Source organism: Gymnogyps californianus, chromosome 20 (genome assembly GCF_018139145.2).
Source record: "Gymnogyps californianus isolate 813 chromosome 20, ASM1813914v2, whole genome shotgun sequence".
In the NCBI taxonomy this organism is placed as follows: Eukaryota; Metazoa; Chordata; class Aves; order Accipitriformes; family Cathartidae; genus Gymnogyps; species Gymnogyps californianus.
In genome coordinates this window covers 31,247-52,833 of record NC_059490.1, presented here as the reverse complement: position 1 = coordinate 52,833, position 21,587 = coordinate 31,247, and the positions used below count along the sequence as shown (strand labels likewise).

Below are 21,587 nucleotides of genomic sequence, written 5' to 3'. Positions count from 1 at the left end.
TGGCCTCCAGAGGTCCCTCACAACCTAAATTATTCTGTCACCCTGTGATTCTATGACTCTCCTTGGAGGTGCACAGGGATAGGATGAGAGGCAACAGACATAAGGGAAGGGAGGGAAATTAGATAAAAAAAATTTCAGCCTGAAGGTGTTCTAAGACTGAAAAAAAAAAAAAAAGAGAAGTTTTGGGACCTCCATTCCTTGACATATTCTCAACTGACCCAGACATGACCCTAAGCAACCTATTCTAAGTTGTCCCTGCTTTGGCCTTGAGATCCGACTAGAGACATTTGGAGGTCCTCCTGGTCTTGGTTACCTTGTGTTTCTCTGGTTCTCTGAAGAGCCCCGTCCCCAGCCCTTATGCCTCTGTATTTCTGCAGGAGCACAGCCAGGCATCTTGTGCAAGACGCAGAGCTGGCTGCAGCAGAATGTGCCTTGAGAAGCCGCTTTGTAAGCCCAAAGAGCAATAGCAAAAGCCTGAGGGCCTATGGAGCATGAGAGACCCGTACAGCCAGCCCGGCCAGTGGGATTTACTCTTTCAGGATTAGCTGCTACTGTCATGGCCCTGAGTGCACCAGTAGGCCTTAGTGGCTGGTGACCCGTCCCACCTGGGATCTTCACCTGGGCCCATGAGGCCTGTTTCAGCTTGGCCCTGGGCCTTCAGTCCTAACCTGAACAACACTATATGAGTACTGGTCTCCGGTCCCCTCTCTGGCCATGTTTTCTGGATGGATCTTAGACCTACACTGTAGATAGCTTATTTCCTTGATGGACTCGTCAGATCTGTGTTGTAGCTTATCTCCAGCCCTGCCTTTTGCACTGTGTCCTTTTGTCCAGGATCTTGGACCCGGTTGACTGCTTGCCTTGCCTTGAGCTGTTGCCAACACTCAGCTCTGCCTGCTGTGCTCAGACCCGGCAGGATGGAGCCCCGCCAGCAAGGGCATTGCCTCCTCAGGGTGCACCCTTGGCTTCTGACTTGCCTGCCCATGGGGAGCAGCCAGCCTTTGCTGCTCCCAGAGAGCTTGCTCATGCCTTCGTCCTCTTCCCTTGAGTCCTGCATGGTGCCCCCTGCTCTGCCTCTCTGGAGTGCAACCACTGGTTGTTGTCCTTAGCTCTGCTTCCAACCTGTATCTGCTCAGAGGTCCTTTTGCAGCTGTCTTCTTCTTAGAAAGAGGTCCCACATCAGTGTGATTTAGAAAACCTTTGTTTGATAACTTTGAAGACACCATCCACTGGAATATTTGAGCTGAAGTCAAAACAGGGGTCTCTGCTGGACTGTAGATAAGCTGTCCTGTTGATGCACTTTTTTTGGAAGGAAATACCATTTGCATCTATTCGGAGCAGCCCAGTGGAGCCTGCTGTACACAGGGGCAGGGGAGGACTTCCTCTCCATGATGTGTGGGGCCCATGTTCCTGCTGCATCTGGCAGCCCTGTTGCCAGCAGTGATCCCAGTGGTGGCTCACCAGCAGCAGCCTGCCTGCCAGTCCTGGCACAGGCACCCCTGAGGCATCGCATTGCTCAGCGCTGGCATTAGCTCTGGGGGCAGCCCACGGGAGCCCCTAAGTCACCCACTTCCCCTGTCCCCACAGAAAGGGGACATGGCCCCTCTGCCTGGGCGTCCTTCTTCCCAGGGAAGCTTGGGCCCTTCTCCTTCCATAGACTTTGGAGTGCTGCTTTTAAGATTCTCCCAAACTAAATGAGGCTGCGGACAAGGGCTCCCAACCTCTAACCAAACAAGCAGGGGTGAGATCTAAGGGTTCAGATGGAAGTTGATCCAGGGATCCCTTACCTCGGAGAGGTCTGGATGCTGCTGTCCATCCAGATCTGCAAGTTGCACTGCTTGATGTGGGCTCCTGCAGTACAGGAAGTTTGGTGGGAGCCTCAGCTTGACACTGGTTTGCTGTGAACACCAGGTTTAAAGCTGTGCCGTGAAGAAGACACCTGGTCAGTAGGCTACTGAAATCAACACAGGAGAAGAAAGTAGAAAGGCAACGTCTTTCTCCTCTTAAAATTGGCTTGATAAAGTGATGGGGCTGTCTGCACCTTCTGGCATGAAGAACAGCCCTCCCAAGCAATCTGCCCTGAGAGCATTTTGCCCCTGTAGAGGGAGCAACCCCTGGCTGACATTTCTGGGGCTGGGGGGGATCTGCAGGGTCTCACCAGGGCAAAGACAGGGATTGGGAAGGAGAGTGGCAAAGGGACCCGCAGGCACCTGTTTGTTACCTGGAGCCCTTGCCTTCTACTTGGAGCATGCAGATTGGGGTGCCAGGGGACACTGTGTATACAGTGACTTCTGGCTGCTGGTCACTGGTTCCAGCCCAATGACTTAACTCATTGATCCTGAAACCTGCCAGTGGAGAGTTAGCAAGCAGGCATGTCTTTTGAGGACCTGTCCTCATCTTTCCAAGGTCACCTTTGGGACTGGGCACATAGGAGACGTAACCTCTCCTCCTTTGCTAGTTTCTGTGTGTATATGTCCTTAAAAAGCTGGGTCTCTCCACTTCAGTTTGATCATGGCTCTCCAGAATTTGCTCCAAGTGGGCAATTCACATGTAGTGTTTGTGTAGCTGGGAGAGTCAATAATTGAAATCCCTCATCTTGGAGGGGATTATTTTGTACTTCTCTGGCTAGAAGGGCATGCCTCCCTCCTCTCAGGGGGTTTAGTTGTGCTGTCATGGGATCTGAAAAGTGCTCAAGTCACAATCTGCAAGTGCCTCCTTGTGCCTCTACAAATAACAAGTGTAAACACAAGTGGGTGTGCGCAGTGCCTATAAAGTCACCGTGCAAAGCTCGGCATGGGAGGGTGCACCACTGGGTTCCTGCTCTCTGCTCAGCTGTGCTGTTGTGATGGGTGAGTTATTTTCCCAGCAGCACACTTCATGTGTGGTGCTGGGCTCAAACAAGACCTGACCGGGGTGAGTATACAAAGGCACAAGATGATTAGCAGGACAGCAGCCGTGATCTTGCCTGGGTGATGATGCATGCTGCACCCTGGTAGCAGAAAGGATGCAAGACCAAAGCACCAAAAGACACACATGCTTGGTGCCAGCCTATGCTTTCCCCAGGCTACCTATGCCCTGTATTCCCATGTTCTGTCAAGGGAGGTTAACGTGGAGACCTAGATTTTGACTTGGTCCTTTCCCTTCCTGACCAATGCATGTGGCACATGTGGTTGCACAGGGGTCCTTCCCCAGGCATGATGGCATCTCCCCCAGTAACTGAGCTAGTGCAGGGTGTAGGGGTGTGCTGGTGGCCAGCACAGAGGGTTTGGGTTTGTGTCACTGTGTGGGCCCAGGAGACTTCTTCCTGTCTGCTTGGGAGCTGGTATCTCTGCAATAGGACCCATCCTTTGGATCTGGTTTCCCACTAGCAGTGATTGAGCTGGAGTGGCTTATATAAAAGGCTTAAGCACGATTACTCCAAAAAGAACTGTTTCTTGTGATCCCTCCCCCCTGGCAAACTACTCTCCCCACATCTAGCTGTGTCATTGTCCTCTCTTAGCTACTCTTGGACTGTACGTTCCGAGAACAGATCTGCAGGTTGCTGGCTGGTGCAGGGGAAGGGGCTGATCAGGAGGGTGACAAAGCCATTTCTCACCTTACTTCAGCCCTGCAGGGGCACAGACTGCACCAAAGCTGCAGCTTCCACCACCCCGGGAGCCCCCTGCTCCTGCCTGCGCGCTGTGGTTCTGCCTTCCCTGGTCCGAGCTCCCCAGGGGCCATCAGCAGGGGCAGAGGGGGCTGCCCAGGGATCCTAATGGTGCTGGGCCCTTTCCTCCCCAGGGCTCCAGGCTGGGACAAGTTTGCTCCGTGGGGACCTTGTCCTCCTACCCACAGTGGTGGCGATGCTTCTCCTCTGCGCAAGCGCTGGCCCAGCAGTACCCACTGCCAGCTCCCGGAGTGGTGAGTATGGAGTAGGTGGGGGGCACTGGCTGGGCAGCAAGGTGCAGAGCAGGAAAGTGTCTCCCTAGCTCAGCACTGACTCTCAGGTCTGCTAAGTGCTAGGAAGGCCAGCATGCACCCAGGCTGATGCGCAACACAAGAACTCCTCACACACACAAACCCCTGGGCCATGGCTTGTAAGGTAAGCAGCCTGACACCTGTCAAGCCATCCTCACCCCCTTGGTGGCTCCATACTGAAACCAAGGGGTTTCTGCCCAAACATCGTAACTTGGCAGGATTGCTCTGTGGTGCTTGTGTCTTTTTACACTTCAGTTCTAGGAGAGATCCTCCCAGCAATTGGGGTTTTTTTAGCTCTTGTTGGATTAGGAATATTCCTTTCCTCCCTGCAAGGGAGGGTGGCACTCCCTGCAAGACCTGTGTGCCTGAGAAAAACAGAATTTCATGGGCTGAATTGGAATTACCCACAGCAAATTGTCCCTCATCAGACACAAAAGAAAAACAAATTAGACAGCAAATTAGTTTGGCAAGTAAATCATGACAGATCAGTCCTGCTAACAGATAAACTGCAACAAGCTGGGGGAAGAGATCCCTATGAGGTCAAGGTAGAACTTTGCCTTCTTTTGCAATGCCACGACCCCCAGGGAAAACATACATTTTCATTACATATCCTCATCCAGTGGAGCATTTTGGACACTTCTCATCCTTGCAAGTGCTGCAGCTCAGTATATCAAGGGCCTTGTGTGAGGGCCAGGTGTACCTGGAGGACATCACTGGCATCTGGAAGATTTTTTTCCTCTCTTTTCTTGGCCAGATGCATTAGAAGGCTCCAAATGAAACAGCAAGTGATGAGAAATAGATCCTAGGGCTCTTACCAGGGCCACTGTCTTAGAGACCTTCAGTTCCCCTGTGGATGAGTCAGTGGAAAAGCCACCCTACACTGTAGAGTAGACCACAGATAAAACCAGACCTTTTTGTCCTGAGTCCTCACTCCCCTACAGGAGCTCCTTGTCACCCTGACAGATTCATATGATCCTTCTCTCTCCCACCCCAACCTGTGTTTGCCACTGCTGCTGTCGTAGGGTTCCCCGCTGACTGCAGCCATCTCCGCAAGACCAGCCCCAGCGGGGTGTACGTCATCCAGCCGGCAGGGTCTCCCCCACGCGTGGTGTGGTGCGACATGGACACCGAAGGCAAGGGCTGGACTGTTGTCCAGAGAAACTCTCATGACACTGAGATCACATGGAAGCAATCCTGGACCACCTACAAGTACGGCTTCGGGAACGTGCAGGGCGATCACTGGCTGGGCACCGAGTACCTGCACCTGCTGACGCAGCAGGGCACCTACAAGGTCCGCTTCATCGTGCGGAATAAAGCCAACGTCACCCATTACGCCGAGTATGACATCTTCAGGGTGGAGAGTGAGGCTAGTGGGTACCCACTGAGGCTGGGCCGGTTTTCTGGTGATGGGGATGACTATCTGACCAGCTATCACCCCAAGAAGGGGGGCATACACGACAACATGAAGTTCAGCACGACCGACAAGGACCAGGACCAGTACAGTGGGAACTGCGCCAACAGCTACGGGGGCTGGTGGTATGACAGGTGCCAGAACGTCCTGCTCAATGCCAAAAAACACATCCTTTGGCCAGGATTCTGCGATAATGGCGACTGCGCATCCTCCCTCATCCTGGTCAAACCCACAGACGTGTGCTGACCGTGCCACAGCGCCCAGCCTCCTGGGATTTTGGGGGAGTGCCACCGTCCCCAGCTCAGTGCCCCATTCCTGTGCCTGCCAACAGCCCTGTGCCAGTCCTGGTGCATGTCCTGTGCTGCTCGCAGCTCTCACACCGTCACCAGCTGAAACACAGTAGCTTTGGGGCTCAGGAGCAATCGCCCAGAGCCCCGGGCACGCGGGCAGCTTCACCCAGTGCTGCGGTGCTGGCTGGCATGGGGACGCAGGCACTGGTTTGGGGTGGGTGCGCCCACTCCTGTCCTGGGGAGGGGGAGACAGTGCAAGTTCCCTTCCCTGTGCAATCAATGTATCCCTGCTTTGCTCAGGCCCTGCTCCCTCCCCAGGCCCCATACGCCCCACAGCTCTGCTACCCGTGGTGGGAGAAATCAACTGCAATAAACCCTGGAGCCAGACTTTGCTGCCTTGTGTCTACCTGCCGCCGCGACACTGCACATAAGTGCGTGGGGATCACTCTGTCCAGTCTCTGGGGTGGTGGCCCTGGGGGAAAGTAGGTGTATTATGCAGGTCCTCTCCTGGGCAAGGAGACACCCCTGCCCAAGGAATGCCAGATCTCCCTGGGACGTGCAGAGCTCACCTCCCCCAGGGCTGGCGTGGTGGCTGCTGGTTTCAAGATGATTTGCTCATGCAGTGCTGGGCCAGGTCAGCTGTGGAGCTGATTCTGCTCCCAGGCTGAGCTGGTGCAGAGCTGCTGTGGCATGCAGGGGTTCTGTGCTGATTTGTCTTTGTTGTTCTGAAATATTTCAGTGTTCCATAGTGAAAGGCCTGACACCGATTCTCCCTGCTGCTGACTGTCCCCAGCATCAGCCTGTAACATGAGCTTTTCTCCCTTTGGTACGGTTGTTGTACACAGCTTAGTACAGCTGTTGTACCTAATTCTGTCTGTGGTTTGGTTCTCAGGTCTCTGGACGCAATATTGCTTCCAATGGCTTGTTCCAGCCACCGTGCACTGAACCGTGGCTGTAAGGCTACAATTAGCCAACAGGGCCTGCAAAGCCCTGTAACTTGCAAAACCCTCGCTCATAGTTTGTCCCCGTCCATGGCTGGGTGGTTGCTCTATGCTGGGAAAGGGAAGAAACCACCATGGATTGGAGTGTGGAGAGGGTGGTCGGCTCCCTGAGGGCGTGAGAGATGCGGGTAAGTCAGTCCCAGCGTACTCTGCTGCAGAGGGGGAATGTGGCTATGGATCTCCTTTGGGATAGGGAGGGAGGGAAGTTTGATCTTAGGACTTGAAAGAAGCCACGGTTCCTCTCCTCTGTCTTTGGAAGAAAAGGTGAGCTCGAGGAAGGCTTGTGGCTGTGAATCCTGAACAACTTGGGACTCTCAGGCCAAGATCTGTGACTGAGGTCCCAGGCCACCCTGCAGAGCTGTGGCAGTGCTGTGTTCCTGAAGAGGCTGCACAGGCAGCCTTGGCTGCCCTGGAGGCATCTGATGCATGGGGAGATGAATGTATGAGGGTGCTGCTGGTAGAGAAGGGCTTTGCTGCCAGTTTGAGCTGACTTGAGAGTAGCGTTTCTGGACTGAGAGATATGTCTGCTGGTTTAAAAAGTCATTTGCACTCCAGCCTGGATGTACAATCTAACTGGAGGGGAGAGGCTTGACAGAGAAGGGTTTGGGGTTCCTGGTAAACAACAATTTGCCCAGGAGTCAGCAGTGCACTCTTGCAGTGTTGAAGGTGAACCGCATCCTGGGCTGTATTAGCAAGAGTGCAGCCAGCAAGGCATCACTCCCCTCTGCTCAGCACTGGGAGGCCACATCACAGGTACCATGTCCACTGTTGAGCTATCCAGTGCACAGAGATATCACCACACTGGAGCAAGCCCATATGGACCCAAGCTGATCCAGGCCTCTTGAAATTCTGGGATCCCTGCCATGTCAGGCTGCCTCAGCTCTTAAACCTGCCCAGATATCCCAACGATGCAGTGCTGTGTGGCCTTGCAGTGCTGTTGTCACTTTCTTCCCTGTCCACTCTTCCAGTTACCTCCCAAGGCCTGCCTGGGCCAGCATTCACAAGGTTAACAAGGCGGGATGATGCTGGCCTCACCTGCTGTCTCTGGTTAGCTCCAGGTCATGGCTGGTAGGGCTGAACTGAGCTGATGCTTCCCTCCTACCCTCAGTGCTTGCTCTTGGCCATGTGGTATTGCATTCCCTTTTTGAAAGATCCCCACCTTGAAACCCAACTCTCTTCTTTAAGTGAAAGTTTTGTCTTTAATTCCTCGTTTGAGTCTTATGAAAAATTTTCCCTTTGAAAGTCTTTTCTTACTACATCAGGAGCCTCAGGTCTGATCCTGTCAAGAAACTGGCAGCTGTTGCGAGAAGTTCCCAAACAAATGAAGGACTTTTGCGCATGTCTGTGCAGGTTCTGAAAGCAATTTTATTCTGCAGGATGAATACAGACTACAGCAGAGGTATACTGCGTACATGGCCTGCCTGGGCTTAGAGCGGCTTAGATCAGGTTAGCTAGTGATGACTGATATTTTTCTGCTGAAGTCATCTATACCCACAAAGCGAAAAGACAATAAGACCGTGCTGGATCAGGAGGGTTTTAGGTTTCTGAGCACAGTTTTCTCCCCCAGAAGGAACGTGCTTGGAAACGGCAGCATTTATAAAACATGTTCTAATAGCGATCCCTAAAAACCCACCACAGGTGAAAGGCCAGAGACAAAGCAGAGAGCTTTGCTACTTTTCAAGAAAAGAGGAAAAGAAAACAGCTCTTGATATACAGGAACAACCCTATTCACCGTCAGCACCCCAGCCAGCAAAATGGGCCCCAGCAGGGCACTGGTCTGGCCATGTGCCCAGTGCAGACAGGAGGGGGAAAGAGTACTAATGGTATGGAGCTGGTTTGATGAGGATGGCCGAAGCTTTGCAGTTCTCATTGCACAGGCTGCCCCACGTTATGCCCCCCTTGATGTTCAGCCGTACAGAATAACACGCTGAGTACCACCACCCGCCCCCAGAGCGGGAGGCACAGTTCCCTCTGTAAGTGTCCTGATCTCGATCTTTTGTGGAGAACTTCATGTTGTTGTGCACATTCCTGGGATTGTCTGAGTTCATGGCATCCTCCGCTGTCCCCGAGTACGTTCCCAGCCTCAGCCGGTAGCTGTGGGACTCATCTTCCAGGCTGAAGAGGTTGTAGTCTGCAAACTTGGTGTTGTTTGCAGCATCCCAGATGACAAACCTGACCTCGTAGACCTTCTGCTTGCAGATCTGATGGATGTACTCTGTGCCCAGCCAGTACTCGGTGTGCACGTTCCCAAAGCCGTACTTGTAGGTGCTCCAGGACTCGGCCCAGGTGATCTCCGTGCTCTGCTGGTTCCTCTGGATGACTGTCCAGCCCCCATCTGTCACATTCATTTCGCAGTACACCACGATGGGGTGCAGTCCTGTGGGCTGGATGACGTAGACGCCGCTGGGGCTGCCAGCAGAGACCTCGCTGCAGTCCTTGGGCCAACCTGGGGCAGGAGAGAGGGTGATTTAACAAAAGCTTGTGCAACAGGACAAGACCATGTTTCACCCTGTGGCAGGATAGAGGGACATCTGGCCAGAGTACCTGGGGGATAATCAGCTGTCCCAGCCCAGAGGGGTCAATGTGCTTGGCTGGAGGTGAGAGTGGGTTGGCCTCAGCCCTCTGTTCCTCTTCCATATGGGACACCTAACAGGAGGCAGCCCCAGTGAAAGGCCTCAGACCCACTGGGCTGTGCTGGTATCAGGCCAGGAGACTGATATGGACACTAGTGGACTCCTTTGGGTCTCCTGAAAAAGGGGTTGTGTCACTAAAACAGGGTCATGCTGGGGAGGAAGCTGAAGAGGACCTTGCCCCTGCCTGTGACTGAAGGAACCGGAGAAAAATGACCCCTTTAAGCACACAGACACCCTTACCAGTCTGCACAGTGCACGCACACACACATACATGCACAGCACTGCAGCCTTCATTGGGTACACCTCCTCACATCCACCATCCTCCATCCTGGAGCAGGGCCAGGGCTAGGGATGCTGTAGGGCCCTTCCCCACCCGGAGCTGGCTGTACATGAGCACACGACACTGGATCCCCCCTGTGCTGGCAGGTGTGGTCTTCCCATGCCTTCAGCTCCCTTGCTGTAGGACCTCCCACTGCAGTTAAGGTCATCCTGCCGGATGGGCAGAGCTCCTCTCCCCAGCTGAGCAAAGCCTGGCATTGATGCCACGTCTCCTCAGCCTGCCTACCTGTATACACTATGGAGGTGTTTTCTGGATCTGAGGTGTCATAGCATACCCTCTCCCAAGTGTCATTTTATCAAGCCTCCACTGGCCTAGAGCATGGGCTGGGGCTGTTCACAAGCCAGGGCTGACCCAGACCAAGGAACTGAAAGGGGTTGGTGAGAGCACTGCAATGCCCACGGCATGCTACATACTGGTTTTCTTCAGAGCACTCGCCGAAGTGTCGGAGGGAGATTTCTTGAAGATGTTTAGGGTTTGTATATGCATGGAGTGGCCTGGGGCAGCCAAGACCAGCACGCAAGCAAGGAGTAGAAGGCACTGGGCTGCTAGAAAGGGAAAAGATGGAGAAAAGATGAAATGTGACACTCCCTCCAGAGAGGCAGGAAATCCCATGGCTCCAGCACTGCACAGTGTAACACGACCATGTGAGATGCAGGAGTGCACCAAAGCATGCTGGGCAGCATCAGATTGGTCCGTGCAAGCTGGAAAGCTTGCCAAAAGGCCTCAGCTCTTTTGCCCAAGGGGTAGACAACCTTGCCTTTTCCCCTTGACCAGCTCCCAAAAAGTCATGCATGAGATATAGTTTTGGGTGGAGCAAAGCACCCAACAACCGGCTGAGCCAAGTTTCATTCCTGGCCCCTGAAGCAGGGGACTGGCTGGGGTGAGCCAGAAGGCAGGGCACAAGCTGCTGGTGTTTGAAGGGGTGGCAGGTAAGCATGCCCTCAGAGGGCACCAATGCCGCAGCTCCCCATCAGTGTGCGAGGATCAGTGCATGGAGCCTCTCCCTATTGCTGGGCTGCCCTACCTGTGCTCCTCCCATTGCTAGCAAGGAGCGCCTCGCTTCCCAGCCCCGTACTCACCCATGGCGTCCACGCAGGAATGCCCTCCGGAGCGCAAAGCTGTGGAGCAGCAGGTCTCACAGGGGCATTTGTAGTGCCCTCTGCAGTGGGCGGGGTGAGTGGGTCCTACCCCCCCTCCCAGCTTCCTTTCTCCTGGAGGCTGGGTTTCCTTTGTGCCCTTAGAAAACACAAGCCGAGATGAAGGTGCCTGTCGTTCTAGGTGCATAGCTTCCTGAGCTGCAAAGAAAATAAGCCCCGTGACAGCAAGACTCCTTGGAATGGTCTCTTCTGTGAGTGCTTAGCTCCTTGGATGGAATTTCCCCTGGGAACAGTGTATTTGGGAGCTTTGAAGAGTGCAGCTCAGTAAATAAACACTTGAATGCTAGTCACCAACCAGTGTGGAGAGCAAACACTGGGGATGTCCCTGCCTCCCACCATTACAGCAGGGTGCTGCCAGGTCAATTGGTTCTTGTTTAAGAAGAATGTTTGTTTAATGTGCTTTTGACAAGCCCAGTCTAGCCCTTCGTGGGGAAGTCAGAGCAGCCCCAACTCTCCCAGAGAGACTGACTGTTGTGGGACAGTATTTGGAGCGGCTGGTGTTTTCTGGACTGCATGACAGCAGGCAGAGGGTTGTGGCAGAGGTGATCTTCATCTGGGGGAAGCAAGAGAAGTCTTTGTTCCCCAGTGGGCCACAATGCTGATCTGCAAGGATGCAGCTGAATGGGCCTGCTGAAAGACACTAGCTAAAGGGTTTCTGTAGGCCAGTTGAGACAGCTGTGGTCTCTGGGGCACTGGATTTGGGAGACTGGTCATGCAGGATGGACGGCTACAGAGGAAAGCAAATGTCTGCCCAGGAACGGAGTGAAACTGGGTAGATGGAGGGCAGCAACGGGGATCTGAGCATGTACAGAGGGGAATGGAGGGGTCTGAGCGTGCACAGAGGGGAAAGCAGAAAGCTTGACCCTGTGTGCATAGAGGGAGAATGGAGGGGATCTGATTGTGCATGGAGGGAAAATGGAGGGGAATTGAGGGTGTACAGAGGGACTGGAAGGGATCTGACAATGGAACCCATAGGAACTGAGCACCCACAGAAGGGAGGGGTGGGTTCTGAGTGTCGATGGAGGGCAACAGTGGGAATCTGAGGGCACTTGTCGTGGAAAACAGGGATGTGAGTGTGCACAGAGGGGAGAAGTCAGCACTAAGCAGACACTGAAAGGAACAGAGGAGATCTGAGTATTCAAGGAGGGGAACAGAGGAGATCTAGGTGCATACAGAGGAAAATGGAGGACACTTGAGCGTACAAGGGGGGGAATGGAGGGGATCTGTTTGTGCAAGGAGGACAACAGAGGGGTTCTGAGAGAGCACAATGAGGGGAATGGAGAGGATATGAAAGCAGCTGGATAGGAATGGAGAGCATCTGAGAGTGCTTGGAAGTGAACAGAATGAGTCTGAGTGGATCTAGAAGCACCCAGAAGGGAACAGAGGGAATTTGAAAGCATATGGAGGGGCATGGTTTGGATGTAAGGCACTCAAAAAGGATGGCAGGGACTGGGGGGTGCACAAAGGGGAGTGGAGGAGATCTGAGCATGCATTGATGGGAACTGCAGGGTTCCAAGGCACAGGTAGGGGAGCAGAGAGCATCTACAAGCACTCAAAAGGGAATGGGGAGTGATTGAGGGTCCACAGAGGGGAACACAGGGAGCCTGAGCACGCATAGAGAAGAATGGAAGGGACCACAGTGACATGTGGGGGAATAGAGAGTGCATGGAGGGGAATGGAGGGGATCTGAATGCACACAGAATTGAATGAAAGGTTTTGATGTGCCCTCTGATGCTCCCCAGGGTCTTTTATTTGCCCTCTGGGGCAATGGAGAGGCTTCCATTTGGTCCTCTCGTCCCCTAAGAATCACTCCATTTACCTTTTGGTAAATGCACCTTCGGAGACCTCAGATTTCTCTCCTGTACACCTCAGAGTCCTCCGTTTGCCTTCTGGTGCCACCTAGAGCCCCCCATTTTCTTTGCAGTGCATTCCAGGGTCCTACATTTGCTTTCCTTTTCATGCCAGAGCCCTCTGTATGCCCTCAGGTGTTTGCCAAGCCCTCCACTGCCTTCTCATGCACCCTGTTTCCCTTTCCAAATCCTGTCACACCAGCGGCCCCAGCAGGGTCAGAGGGCAGCAGGGACCTCTTTGTGCAGGATGTTCAAAGTCAGGATAAGACTCCGGTCTGGAGATAGTGACAGTCCATTGCTTGCTGGGGCCACAGACCCAGCATGTCTGCAGAGATAGGGAAGGTCTGAGGTCAAGCCTGGAGGCCAAGTCACTGGGTCCCATCAGGGGCAGAACTGGAGGAACAAGACTGGGCACAGACATAGCTGCTGCACAGCTGCCATGTAGTCAGTGGTAAAGGTGCAGCTTAAAAGCAGCCCTCCAGGGGAAGGAGGAGCATGCTCTCACTTCTAGCTGTTTTCACAACAGGCCTTTTCAGTGAAGGAGCTAACTTTGGATGTGGCCAGCTAAACTCCTTAACTCAGCAAACTACACTCTGAGAAGGGGGAAAGGACTCAAGGGCGCTGGCATTGGCCCGCCCTCACAAGCAGTAACATGGGAATGTCTGGAACAACCCACGCAGAGCCCTGTGGTAAGGGAAGCAACCCCTGATGGCTCCTGGGGCCAGCTCCTGCCTTGGGATCTGGGTCTTCCCTTCCCACAGGGAAGCACAAGGATCCCAAGTGCCAGTTAAAGACAGGTTTGTGCTTCCATAACTAGGGCCAAAGGATAGAGTCCCTGGGTGCCCAAGTGCCATGGTTACTCTAAGGTCTCTTGGGTTACGGCCCCACCATGTGTTCTTCTCCCATCTGTAACAGTGACAGTGTTTGGGGTAGGTTGGGTAAGGGTCTGGGTGCTCTGGGCAAATTCAGAGGCCATAAACCTATGGGAGGCCCTTGATTCAACTAGAGGATTGTTTTGGAGGGTGTGCCCATCCAGGAGGTTGAGGATAGAGGGTAGTGCAATGTGGGACCTTAATAAGTGCGGTCTGACCAGGCCCTCTTTGCTGCCATTGAGGTAAGATGTTTTCTGGCACTGGGGAAACAAGGGGTTTGCTGAGGCAGGTGGCAATGTGATGGCCTCTCTTGCCATCTTGTTGGGATGCGATGGCAAGATGTGGAAGGACCTCTTGAGATGACCTGGTCCAACCCCCTCCTCAAGAAAGGTCAGCTACAGCAGGCCATCCAGGAAAGTGTCCAGTTAGGTTTTGAATATCCCCAAGGATGGACACTCCCTCCCTGGGCAACCTGTGCCAGTGTTTGGTCACCCTCACACTGAAAAAGTGTTTTCTTGTGTTCAGATGGAATTGCCTGTATGTCAATTTGTGCCCATTGCCTCTTGTCCTGGCACTGGGCACCATTGGAAAGAGCCTGGCTCCCACTTCTTCATTCTGTCCCTTCAGGTATTTATATACATTGATAAGATCCCCCTCTGAGCCTTCTCTTCTCCAGGCTGAACACTCCCAGCTCGCTCAGCTTTTCCTCAAAGGAGAGATGCTCCAGTCCCTTAATCATCTTCGTGGCCCTTTGACGGACTCTCTCTAGTATGTCCATGTCTCTCTTGCACTGAGGAACTCAGAACTGGACTCCAGGTATGGCCTCACCAGTGCTGAATAAAGGGAAAGGATCACCTCCCTCGACCTGCTGGCAACACTCCTCCTAATGCAGCCCAGGATGCTGTTGGCATTCTTTACCATGACTGTACATTGCTGGCTGATGGTCAGTTTCTTGCCTGCCAGGATCTCCATGCCCTTTTTTGCAGACCTACCTTGCAATTGGGTGGGACCAGGATGGATTCCTGGAGTACACCACTGGTGTACTGGTGTCCAGCTGGACTTTGTGCCACTGATCAGCATTCTCTGGGCCTGTCCATTCAGCTGTTTTCAGTCCAGCTCCCTGTTCACTTCTCCAACTCATGTTTTGCCAGTTTGTCTGTTAGGATGTTTTGGGACACAGTGTCAAAAACTTACTAAATACTTATTTATGTACTTGAAGAAATCTTTCTTGCTGCCCTTCACATCCCTTGCCAGCTTCAACTCCAGGCCAGCCTTGGCTTTCGCAACCACATCCCTGAATGATTGGACAGCATCTCTTTATTCCATCAGCCATCATACCCTGCTTCCATCTCTTGAACACTTCCTTTATATGTCTGAGTTTACTCAAGAACTCCTTGCTCATCCACACAAGCCTTCTGTAACTTTTGCTTGATTTCTTGCTTGTTTGCAGGAAATAGATAAGAAAAACATAATATAAACATATATAATAAAAATATGTCTCCTCTCTCCATCTACTTTTTTGCTTTTGGAGTGAGGAGCATGGGTTGGTGTCCCCCACTTCCATGGGTTCCTCTGCTTGGGGTGGCAAGGTGGGTGGTGCAGAGCATGGCACATCAGCTCTGAGGATGCTGGTACACTCTCTGATGCACTGCCAGCCTCCTCTCCAAAGTGATAGCCAGGCCTGAGAGCTGCCTCAGTCTCTGGGGAGGGTCCACTCTGGCCATCTCATCACTGAGACTCTCCGTCAGTCCCAACCTGCAGTGGGCCATAAGGGCTCATTCCCCTGGGTCAGTCCCTTTGGACAGTCTCAGGAACTGGATTTTGTGCTCGGCAGCTGATGGCTTCTGTGCTAGAGCTCCAGCAAGGCTGTCTGAGCTGCTGCTGTACAGCTGAGCCTCCCCGCCACCCCCCAGATGGCTCCAGACTGTGCAATAATGAGTCAGGGTCCTGGAGGACAGGGTCACTGCACTCCACGTAGCAAATGACCATGTAGCAAGCCCTCCACTGTGGGACTGCAGCAAACCAGCTCCCTTTCTGCCCTCGGCTGCTCCATGTTGTGCTGAGCCCCTCCAGTGCTCACCGTGGCCTGAGGCAGAGACAAGAAAAGAGCCCAAGAGATCTGAGAGGAAGGGAGAGCCCATGCCCGGTGGCTGCATCTTTCTGTCACCCTCCTTTGCCAGTTGTGTATGCTCCTGTCACCGGCATTCAGGATGGGAAGAGCTTCATCCCCTTCCCTTTGCTTCACACAGCCATCTGCCTGAGGAAACCTGTGACTGAAAGGAGTGTGATTTCCACCCCTTCACCCCCACAGTCCACTTGTTGGCAGCAGAAGAAATAGGCAGGGATCACAAAAACACAGTGTGTTCCTAATAGGAAGTGTTGTTATGACTTGGATGAGAAATGTGAGCTGCAGCCTCCACGATGAGCACACGGTGGCTCTGTTGTGTTACCAGATGACTGCAAGAGGAGTGAGTCCTTGCTCTGGTCAGGATCGGCCTCTGTGGGATAGGGGAGCACAGGCTGGGTCTTCAGCCCAGAGATTGCAGCTCAGGCTCCTCAACCATAAGCAGCACTGACAGCACCGCAGATTTAAATACAGCTGGAATGTCAACCCAGGTGATGGAAGCGTTTTACCAATTGCTTGGGACCGAATGCATCAACGGGATATGAGCATACTCTGCGTGTACTGTGTTTGCAGCCTGTTTTTTCATATTTTTCTGGTAGTTGCTTTTTCTAACATAAGTCTAGGTACATTTAAAGGCAACATAGAACACTGGAGATAGCGTGATCACAGTCTTAAGGGTTTTTTGTTTTTTTTTTTTAATCTCTTCTTCAAGGAATCATATAGCATTCTTCCTCTACTGTTTGGCCATTTTGTTACAGACATAATGTCTAAAAAATTTGTAGCAGCAATTTATCCAAATTACCAAATTGAAGTCAACTGGGTTATACAGTGGTATAAAAGTAAATATGCGATAAAATGCTTTTAGGCAAACAATCAGAGGAGAAAGTAACTTGGCATTTGTAGTGGCCATGACATACAAAGGTATTATTATACATGAGTAACTTTGACACATCAGTATCAAGAGAAAGCTGTCCTACAGGTAGCAGTCTGACCTTCCCTTCGTACTAGCTGTTGAAATGCAAGGTCAGGAGAGTCAGAACTATATTTTGGACTGCTTATGCACTGCCCAGTACCTAGTTTTTCTGTATGCAAACCCAAGACCCCCAGATCTCTATCTCCAGCATAATCCAGAGTTTTAGTACTCTGTGGTTCTGTTTTTAGACTGTTCCCATTTGCACATGCCACCCCCAATGCAAGAAAAGCAGTTGCAGAAATTTTGGTCCTCAGGGATGGATCCACATGTCAAGTTCCCCTAGGGTGAATCCAGGCATCTGGAATCCCCTGGGGGACCCTGTTGTCCAGGTCTGTGGGATGTCCGGGGGTCACTGAGGTCTGGGAGGCTCCGGCATTGCCAGGCGGCCCTGGGAGGCAGAAGGAGAAATGGAGAAAGAGGAGGAGGGGGGAGGAGACCCTATATCCCCATGCAGGGTGGGGGGCACCATGGGCATCTGGGGGGCCCAAGGGGCAACTGGGGGGGTCCTAGGAGCAACTGATGGGTCTAAGGGTGAAAGTGTGGGACCCTGGGGCAACTGGGGGCAACTGAGTCAACTGACTGTAACTGGGGCCCCTAAAGGGACAGTGGGGGTTCTGGGAAAATGGGGGAAAGTGGCAGGTTCTCAGGGGCAATTAGGGAATCTGGGGGAAGCAAGGCAGCCTGGAGTGGTCCTGGGTGCAAGGGAGGGGTCCCGGAATGGGCCAGAGGACAAGGGGAGTCCCAGGGGGAAATAGGGTGCCCTGTGAGTTTAGGAGTCCCAGCAGTCTATGGCCCTCCTTGGACACGAGGGTCCTCTCACATTTGTAGGGAATCCTGAGGGACTGAGGGTCCAGGGGGATTTGGGAGTCCCATGCTGGTCTGTGAGGAGCCCCAGAAGCATGGGGATTTTGAGGGTAAGGTTTACCAGGTCAGGAGGACTCACACCAGCAGCAGGACGAGTGCCATGGAGCCAAGTGCCAGCCCCAGCCCCAGTGATGCCGTGTGGTGCAGGGGGGTCCTGCCGTGGGGCCAGCGCAGCACAGCTCTGAACCGAGCCTGGAGTCCCTGCTCTGCCTCCATGCTTCCGCCTGATACTGTGGGGACCCAGGCACCTTGGGTCATGGGGCACTGTCCCGCAGGGACCAGGTGTCCCTGCAGCACCTGCTCCAGCCACAGAACTCACTGCCCCCAGGGACCCAGGCATCTGGGGCTCCTGGCTCCACCCCACGTGCCTCACTGCCCCCAGAGGAGCCAGGCATCAGGGAACACCTGCTCCACTCCACCTGTCCACCATGGACCCAGGTGTCCTGGAACCCTGCTCACATCCCCAGGCAGCCCCCTCCCATGGACCCAGGTGTCTGGGGTCCTGCTCCACCCCACGCTGCACACTGCCCCCAGGGTGTCTGGGCTCACCGTTGAGGTAGAAGTACTTGCGGACCAAGGGCTCAGAAAGGACCCCCAGGTGACAGGTGATGGTTCCCGGAGTGGGGTCCTGGAGGGTCAAACTGAGAGATCCCTCTGCACTCCCCTGCAGCTCCTCAAACAGCGCCAGATCCTGTGTGCGCAGCTGGGGCATGGGGGAACACATCAGCGCCGCCTGGTCCACCAGGTACACGGAACAGCATACATGTGCATGCAAAAGCACCCATGTCCTGCACATGCTCATCATGTCCCCTTCATGCTTCTTGTACCCTTTGTTCGTGCACGTGCATGCACCTCAAGTCCCACATGTGCTCCTTGTGCCCTGTGTGTGTGCACACAGGGATGCACAAGCAGAGCATATGCAAAAGTCACTTCCTTCACACACGTGCACACAAGTGCATGTGAAGCTGCAAACACGAGTGACCTGCCTCCTGCTTGCATGCACCCTTCACATGGGTGAGCACTTGCTTGCATCCTGTGCATGCTTACACACATGCTACTTACAGCACACATATCTACTGTATAAGTAATACCTGTATCTATTGATAGTCCTCACGCCAAGCGCACAACTGTGTGCATGCAGGCCTTGCTACCCATGCCCAGTCCTCTCATGAATGTCTCCGTACACCCTTGCATATGCATGTACAACTCACATCCTTGGCAAACATCCAGGTAATGGGCAAGTCAGGGGGAGTGGCAAAGGGCACATCGCAGTGCAGTGTGACGGCTTCATCCGCGCGGGCCCACATGTCCTGCACTGGGAGCATTGACAGGCATGTGAGTTCACATCTGCTCATGCACTTACAGAAATGATTGCGCTCCTGTGTGACTGCATGTGCTGATGTGCTTGCAGTGGGGATCGGTAGGCATGCACCTTGGCGTGCTCTTGTGTGCTTGTGGTGGGCTCAGCAGGCATGCCCACATGTGAGAAATGAGGGTTGCCCCCAGGAGGCACCCAGCTCTGGGGTGGGGCTTAGCCCAGCCTGGATGCCCAGCCTAGGATGGTCTACCATGGCCCCATACCTGGGCAGTCCAGGGGAAACTGGCAGTCCACGAGCCGGCAGGTAGCACACTGGAAGACGCGGGCAGCTGGCTGGTACCCTGGGAGGGAGAGACTTGATGGTCCCAGGGGGTTGGGAGATGTACTAGGGAACGGGGGGTGGCAAGACAGAGGGATGGGCACTCACCACAGGGGGGGATGCAGGCTGGTGCTGGTGGGGAGGAAGCAGCATTAGACTGGGGATCACTGGGGATCCACATCCCTGTGGTGAGCTGTCAGGGCTCAGCCCTTGTCCAGCCTAGATGGGGTCCCTGGGGGTTTCTCCAGGATGGGGGTGCCCAGGGTGGGGGATCCCTGGGGTGTAGATGTTCAGGGTGGGGGTCTCTGTGACAGTCCCTTGAGTGGGGGTCCCAGGGGTTCCCCAGAGTGGGAGTCCTGGGTGGGTGTCCCCACTGGCCCCATACCTTCCTGCAGCTGGCTCAGCTTCACCCAGATTATGTTGACGGCTTCCTGCAGAGATACCTCAAAGGGCTCTGGGGTGTCCCAGATGTCCAGGTGAGACAATGTGCCCTCCCCCCAATCCCCATAAACCCTCCTTGGACCCCACAGATCCCCTGTACAACTCACCTCAACCCCATATATCCATCCTGGAGTCCCATATATCCCCAAATACCCCCTTAAAACCCCCCAGAGGGTATATACCTTGAAGCCCATATACCTTCAGGATTCCCCAAATATCCCCTTACAGCCCCCAGACCTCCATATATCCTATATTTCGCCACACCCCCCATTCAAGGCTCCATGTCTCATCCCCCATGCCCCATGTCCTAGCCCTCCCCCCTCACATGTCCCATGTCCCCTGCTCACTTTTGTCCCTCTGCTTCTCCAGAAAATGCAGGGCATCCATGACGATCTCCTGAAGTGCCTCGCGCTGCCCCGACCCTGGGACCAGTACAGGGGCACTGGGACCAGTACAGGGTTGGGGTTGGAGGTTCAAGGATGGGAGGGTCCAGTAAGGGCTGGGGGTTTCTGGGGGTTCCTGGAGTCCTGATCAGGGTTTAGGGATGCTGGGAAGGGACAGGTATCCCTGGGGATTCCTGATGTCCTAGGTAGGGCCAGGGGGTCCCAGGGAGCCCGCAGTGTGTCCCTGGTCAGTGTTGGGTGATTCTCAGGGTCCCAGGCAGGGTTGGGGTTCCCAGAGGTCCCTGGGGTCCAGGTCAGGACTGAGGAGACCTTGGCATGGTTGGGAGTCCCTAGGGTGCTTGTCTGGGGTGGGTCCCTGGGGTCTCTGTTTAGGAAAGGGGTCCCCAACCGCCCATGATCCTGGCCAGTGTCAGTGTGAGGGCCTTGGTTGAAGTGGGGAACCCCAGAGGGCTCTAGGGTCCTGTTCAGAGTGGAGGTCCCCCTTGGGATGGAGGTCCCTGGTGGGATGGAGGTGCCAGTCAGGATGGGGGTCCTTGGGCAGGGTCCCTGTTGGGTTAGGTGTCCCTGGGGTCCCCTGACGCACCTACAGTGACAGAGGCGAGTGGCACAGCAGCCTGGACAAGGGCCTCACGGCAGTGTCGATTTCGGGGGTCCTTGAGGGGGGCACCAGTAATGTCACGGCAGAGCCGTGCCCGCTGAATGGGGGGCCCAAAGCAGAGCAGGCAGGGGTGCACCCCAGGGAGCCAGGATGCCAGGGCCACCCGCTGCCACAAGCCAGGTCCCCCTGCCTGGATGCCTGGGTTTCCAGGGAGCCAGGGGCCCAGGACCAGCATCAGGGGCACCCACCACCACCCCATGGCCCCAAAGCATAGCATCCAGATGCCTGGGTTCCCAGGGAACAGCAGGGTTCCTAGGTGGAACCCAGGTGCCTGGGTCCCCAGGGAACAGCAGGATTCCTAGGTGGAGCCTGGGTGCCTGGGTCCCCAGGGGACAGTGGGGGTCCTACACAGGTCCCAGATGGGTCCCCTCTTGAAAGGAGGGCGGATACCCAGACACATGGGTCCCCTGGGGTGTGTGGGCTGGAGAAGGGGCTCCCAGACCCTCATTTTGGTCTCCCTAAATCCTCTATCTTCAGTCTCTGCCAGTCACATTACTTGATGTCCCCAAATCCCCTCTATTTAGATGTCTAATTCCTCGCCTTCACCCCCTATAATCCTGTCCCGTCAGCACCCTCAGTCCAGTCTCTTGCAGTTCCCAAATCCCCTTCCTTGAAACCTACGCAAGTGTCCTGGTTTCAGCTGGGATAGAGTTAATTTTCTTCCTAGTAGCCGGTATAGTGCTGTGTTTTGGATTTAGTGTGAGAATACTGTTGATAACATGCTGATGTTTTAGTTGTTGCTAAGTAGCGCTTATCTTAAGCCAAGGACTTTTCAGTCTCCCATGCTCTGCCAGCAAGCAGGTGTGCAAGAAGCTGGGAGGGAGCATGGCCAGGGCAGCTGACCTGAACTAGCCAAAGGGGTGTTCCATACCATGGAACATCATGCCCAGTGTATAAACACGGGGGAGTTGACTGAGAGGCGGGATCACTGCTCGGGCATTGATCAGCGGGTGGTGAGCAATTGCATTGTGCAT

The 21,587-nt window shown here is 54.1% G+C and overlaps 3 protein-coding genes across 3 annotated transcripts; 1 reads left to right on the top strand and 2 right to left on the bottom strand.

The window, feature by feature from the left end:
- The first annotated feature begins 2,845 nt into the window (after positions 1–2,845).
- LOC127024565 (fibrinogen-like protein 1-like protein) lies at positions 2,846–5,614 on the top strand. The gene is made up of 3 exons (XM_050909171.1): positions 2,846–2,849; positions 3,781–3,900; positions 4,980–5,614. The coding sequence occupies exons 1-3, from the start codon at positions 2,846–2,848 to the stop codon at positions 5,612–5,614; spliced, it is 759 nt and encodes a 252-aa protein (XP_050765128.1).
- A 2,862-nt stretch (positions 5,615–8,476) lies between these two features.
- LOC127024564 (fibrinogen-like protein 1-like protein) lies at positions 8,477–10,244 on the bottom strand. Its single transcript, XM_050909170.1, has 2 exons — positions 10,046–10,244; positions 8,477–9,105 (listed from the first exon to the last, which is right to left on the bottom strand). The coding sequence occupies exons 1-2, from the start codon at positions 10,242–10,244 to the stop codon at positions 8,477–8,479; spliced, it is 828 nt and encodes a 275-aa protein (XP_050765127.1).
- Positions 10,245–17,530: 7,286 nt separating this feature from the next.
- SPACA6 (sperm acrosome associated 6) lies at positions 17,531–20,812 on the bottom strand. The gene is given in 8 exon segments (XM_050909169.1): positions 17,531–17,703; positions 18,023–18,176; positions 18,685–18,788; positions 19,055–19,132; positions 19,219–19,242; positions 19,496–19,564; positions 19,899–19,973; positions 20,539–20,812. Coding segments are annotated over 8 exon segments (951 nt in total).
- Between the last annotated feature and the right edge of the window lie 775 nt (positions 20,813–21,587).